The sequence below is a fragment of the Phoenix dactylifera genome, chromosome 16, assembly GCF_009389715.1.
Source record: "Phoenix dactylifera cultivar Barhee BC4 chromosome 16, palm_55x_up_171113_PBpolish2nd_filt_p, whole genome shotgun sequence".
Lineage (NCBI taxonomy): Eukaryota > Viridiplantae > Streptophyta > Magnoliopsida > Arecales > Arecaceae > Phoenix > Phoenix dactylifera.
The window spans coordinates 6802417-6808181 of record NC_052407.1 but is presented as its reverse complement, the minus strand read 5'-3'; the positions used below and the strand labels follow the sequence as shown (position 1 = coordinate 6808181).

The 5765-nt window shown below is 42.8% G+C and overlaps 1 protein-coding gene across 1 annotated transcript; it reads right to left on the bottom strand.

Annotated features, from left to right (window-relative positions):
- Positions 1–1758: 1758 nt before the first annotated feature.
- Positions 1759–4938, bottom strand: LOC103709180 (BTB/POZ and TAZ domain-containing protein 4-like). Its single transcript, XM_039114360.1, has 5 exons — positions 4425–4938; positions 4008–4132; positions 3556–3856; positions 3092–3405; positions 1759–2910 (listed from the first exon to the last, which is right to left on the bottom strand). Exons 1-5 carry the CDS (start codon positions 4653–4655, stop codon positions 2799–2801), a joined length of 1083 nt encoding a protein of 360 aa, XP_038970288.1. The 5' UTR covers positions 4656–4938; the 3' UTR covers positions 1759–2798.
- Positions 4939–5765: the final 827 nt, after the last annotated feature.

The following is a 5765-nucleotide window of genomic DNA, read 5'->3' as shown; positions in this document are numbered from 1 at the left end:
TGAATAATTTGGTCAATTTGTTGTTCACAAATAATGAAACTCTCTTCAATAATTCGTTGATTTTTGTGATCATGAATCCTTTAACAGTTGGGTGACTGTGACTGCAAACTGTCATACATAGTTTGCCAAGACCAATTAGGTATCTCAGGAGGGGGAAGAAAAACTTGAGACAAGACAATTATACAATGCTTCTTTCGAGGGTTTATCTAGATAATTATACAATGCTTTCTCTATTCAGACTTATTAGACAGCAAAATGGTCTCTTGAGCACGAGCTTTTATCTTAAGCAGGGAACGGCAAGCAGTATCTCGTTTTTTGTTGTACCAACGTCATCAAATTCAATTGATGACCATAAATGATCATGAAGTAGAAAATACACCTAGCTCATTTACTAGTTTTTGTTCTCTACCCTTGTACTAGGAGATATTATTGTTAATTACTGTACTATATCAAAAAGAATTTTTCAGAGTGCACTGAGACTACTCAAGCTTCTAGGGATTTCTGTCGAACTCATTGGATCTTAGTTTTCCTGAGTTCATTATAAACGTTGAACTGTTCATAATGGAAGGTCATAAGATTGTTTTTAGTGGGAAAAGCACATTCATTAGTTGGTGAGACTTGTAGGATTTTGGTATTTTGCAACTGGTTTGGCTTCTGAGTTCATACAAGATGCTCTCAGATTGCTTCTCGTTAGTTTTTTTTTATTGGATGGGGAGGCTAGATTACATAGCCCGGGTATAAATACAAGTATTGGCATCAGAGTATGAAATATTTCGGAACTGGACAAGAGCTGTGTAGTAAAATAATAGATGGAGAGAAGGAAGAACTTATCAGTTGAGGCGTGATTTCACTGTCCTTAAGAATAGATCGCGCCAGTTGTTCGATATATCAGTTCCTGGAGCAGAGCTGCGTGCAGCCTGGGCAGGCCTTCGACATGCGCGGGTAGTATTGCGAGCCAGCTCGATTATTTTGGAGGGTGACTCGGCCACTGTCGTCCGGTGGATACAGAGGGGATTGAGGGGTGAGGGCACAGACCATCCCTTGATTCGCGATATTGTGATGATGTGTGAGGAGGGGGCCTTTCTGGCCAAGCATGTATTCAGGGAGGCCAATGGGGCAGTTGATTGGGTGGCTGCCCATGCGGCCCACCACTCGGGGTATGCCCTTTGGTCGAGGGAGGCAGAGCTGCCATTGGCACTCCGCGAGATTTTGTATTTTGATCTTATTGGGTGTATTCGTACCCGTACTGTATGAAGCATCCGTTTTCAGCAAAAAAAAAAAAAAAAAAAGAATAGATCGCGCCCCCTCAGAGAATGAATCTCGGTGTAGCAGGTAATAGCGGCCTATCCTCCAGGATACAACAACTGGATCACTCCAAGCGCACACTCGCAGATGCAGTGATCTTGTCGAACAGCCCAGAAGCGCTCAGAAAAACAAAACAGAGGAGAGTATCTTCTCGGGAACACAGAAAACAGAGAGAGAGGCTTTCGGGAACCAGAGAGAGGAAGTATCCTCTCGGGAACACAGAAAACAGGGGGGGTCCCCCCCTGCGCGTGATAATCGAGCGCGACGCGCCCGGTTAAACGTTTCCGGATCGGATTCGCCAATTTTGGCTTGGACCTCCATTGGGCTCATGCGCGCGTGGGCTACTTTCTTTCTTTGCTTCACCAAGTTAAAAGGTTGAATACTATATAAAGATCTTTTGAGTTTTATGCCTTTCCAATGTGGGACTAAAGAAAGTACACTAGACAAAAAGACAAAAGACAAAGAAGGGCAAACTTGGAATTTTGAAATATTCCAACAAGCTGGAGCATAACATCTTCGAAGCATGTTATTGGTGTGATGAGATACAAGTGAAGCTATAGTCTACAACACTACTGTTTGCTTCTTTATAGATGTTAATGACACTGAAATCGGACACCGTAGATATCATCTCTCTACTATCTACCAAAACAAGGTGAGACGTATCATTCATATCGATTGGCTTAGATAGCCAGCTAACTACTGTCTTAGTGTCTCCTTCAAGCACAATATTGGAAGGCTTAAGGACCAAAATTGCAAAAGCAAGATGTTTCCATGTCTCTCTCAGCTCAGCTAAGGGACCGTTGTGCCATGAAGGCGGCGACATCCCCTCACCGCCACTAAAGAGGAGCTATGGTCGTGAATGATGAATCCTGCCGTCATCGAAGTTGATTTTGAGGAAGCTATGAGGTGAAGGCTTCTAAGTTATGAAGACCATCTCAAGATGCGTAGAGACTATTTGAATGGGAACTCCAGATTTCCCTCACTATCATAATCTTCCATAGGCATTTGCATGGATGAATTCAGAGGCCTAAATCTGGGCTTTGAGAATAGTAACAATGGAAATCTGATGCACACCCTCAAAGATACAGCTGTTCCTACATAGCCAAATGTGATACATAATGTGATACATGGATCTTAGCTTCACTCACTAGTGAGTCCATATCAAGTTCATACTAACAGATGAATGACTAAATTTTTTGAGTAAAATGAATGACTAAATTCGAACTTAATAATTGATCTGTTTCTATGAGATCGTGAATCCACGCAGACTCACAAATCATTCAAATTGTCAGGTGAACAGAACTTATAGAAATCGCAGGCTGCTTCATGAATTTAAGATTGGATGCTCAAATATTAGCTTCGACAAGTGAAAAATTACAGAATAGATGCTATTTCAAATTGACACACCGATGAAATCTTTGTTACATAATATATACAATTACAAACTTCTGAGAAGAGGACTCCACATCTGGGAGGGAACTCTCAAGGACAGACTAGAGAAAGGGTGCACCAGAAAAGATCCTTGCCTCGAGTACTTTGCTTACCAACATATTCCACATTATGTCATCCTTCTTCTTTCGGTACTGCATCTTCTCCTTAAGTTGCCTACAAAAAGGTCACCGCATTTTAGCTATCAACAAAAAGTGTATGTATGTATGCGTGCATGCATGCACGCATGTATGTATGTATGCGTGCGTGCATGCATGTATGTATGTATGTATATATGTATGAATGAATGAATGAATGAATGTATGTATGTATGTATGTATGTATGAATGAATAATACTTGCACAAGGGAACCCTGCACTCGTCCGTTTGGTCACACAAGCTCGCATGGAGTTCGAGCAGCTGCCACATTCTCTTACAATGAGAGCAACCACCAAGAACTCTGTTCTTGCACCCTGCAAAATGGCGAACAAGGGACTCAAGCCCCTTGCAAGCAGGGAAATTGCAAGGGGCATCACTTCCTTTAAGGACCTTGTCAATTGGACCAATTGTTCGACACCCATCTCTGCAGATGTGAATGAAGGCTTCCATTGCCCTGTGCAGCTGTATATATATCTTCCTCTCCTCCAATTTCTTCAACCTTTCCTTCTTTCTCTGAAAAGAGAAAAGGAATCAGCAGACAATCAAAGTAGCAAACTCCAGAAAAGAACAAAACGTACGATCTCAAGTATTTGCAGATGAATAATAGCTTAAGAAATAGAAAGCTTTCAGAACACCTAATCTTCAAATGGAAGAATAACTCACCAATTCATCATGTTTGATGGCCTTCACAGTTTCCTTTGCTAACTCTGGATTGCTCTTCCTCATCACCTTCCATCCCTCGGATGCAGACACGGCGTCAATGCTCTTTGCAATGAAGCGGCAGCAAAGAAGGCAAAGACGGGGAGCATCGCAGAGCCGTGCCAGCTGCAATACATCAATCACGTTCTCCGTGGTCAGAAATCCCTTCTCCATCTTCTGCACGCATTCCTGCTTCAGTGAGGTGATCAAAAAGCAGTGCGACAGCACCAGCAAAGAAATGACAAACTGATCCATCTCTTCCTGCCTGTAACTAAAGCATCAGAAAACAAATACAAGACCAATACATATAGATAGATAGATATAGATACAGATATGGATATAGATATAGATATAGATATAGATAACCTTTACAATTCCAAAGATTAGAGAGGAGGGGAATGGGTCATTGTAGTTACCATGAAGTGTAGAGGTAGCGAATGAACACCCGGACCGCATCGTGGGGAACACCACGAATAGAGATTGATTTCCTGCGGCCCTTTGAATTATTTAACACGCTTTTGAGCACCGGAGAAGCCATTCCCTGTGCATTACATGAGAAAGAGTAACATTACTTGGAGTTGGATCATAATCAAAAATGCAAAAGGAGAACGCTAGAAAGATGGAAGTATACTGCTGATTCTCTGTATCCACATCTCACTCTCTTGCTCACATCTTCTCCATCTCATTGTTGTTTCTTTGTATACTGATCAGGGACTGCTGCCTATCAGTCCCAGGATGCAAGCCACCTCTTCTGACCTTTTAATAAATTTGGATGGCTCTCTTGGCCTCCCTTAACCTTTAGAAAAAAAAAGGAAAGATGGAAGTATACTAACAAGAACATTAGCATGGGCAGGGATGATGCCGCGATTGGTTTGGACCAGAACATCAGCTCTGTAGCCTTCGGTGAAAAGCCGGTCCCAGAAATCCCTTCTCGAACCCACAGCAGCGCAGCAGTTCTTCTCTCCTGTTCCCTTTCGACGGCTACGGATAGCATCCAATCCCACAAATGCTGGTGCTCTTGGGGGAGAACTTTTGCTGACATTGTTCCCCTCTCGTTCTGCCATGCTTCTATGCTTGTCCTGTACTTTGGTTGTCTCCAAAGAGAGAAGATTTGAGGGCAGAAACCAAAGACAAAAATAATTCAGAAGAAGAAAATTGATCTACTTCGATACAAGAAGATATGACAACCCCTCGGCCAAGAAACAATGAATAAGATGAAGAAAAGACGGGCAAGGATGGTTAATATAAGGAGGGAGAGGAGATGGAGCACACCGCGTCCATATGAATGTTTTGAGGATCCAAAGTATGATCATTTGAGAAGCCGCCGGAAGAATACATCGAACCAATGGATGCCGTGAGATTAAAAAAGGGCATGTAATTATTTGCCACCCTAACACCGTTAAACGATGACGCGATATAAAAAGATTTGGGAAAAGTCTACCCTTTCTAAACATTTCCCGAGCAGAGGTGCCACCCGTGCGCGAGACCCCTCTGTTTTTGTTTTTTTGAGTTTTTCTCGTACATATCCATCTAAATATTAAAATAAGGATTGGTAACCTACCATAATAGTACCATTTTTTCATTGGATAAAAAATATTCTTACTTTTTATAACTCTTAAAGATATTTTATGTCTTTTTACACACACATACATATAAACAAACAAATATACATATATGTATATATATAGATATATGTATATATATAGATAGATATATGTGTGTGTATATATATATATATTGATGGGGGGCAACATGGATCATCCTACCCCAGCGTGGGACTACCCCATTCCGGCCAAGCATACCTTAGCGCCGAGCATGCCAAATGTCGGATCTCGCCAAAGGCCGAGCTAACCTCGGCCCCTTCTCACAAATCAAGTTGCTGCCGCGACTTGTAGCAACTTTCTCTAATGACATAATGACGTTCCGAGCCTAAGCTCGAGGCGCCCTGCAGTGCCGACCAAGAGCCGAAGAGGCCCCGTCGGCCGTAGGTATCCACAATGACGTCCCAGGCCTAAGCTCAGGGCACCCTACAGTGTCGACTAAGAGCCCAAGAGGCCCCGTCGACCGTTCATAGGTATCTTCGACGACGCGCCCTGATCCAAGCTCGGAGCACCAAGTATCTTCGACGACACGCCCCCGACCCAACCTCAGGGCACCAAGTATCTTCGATGACG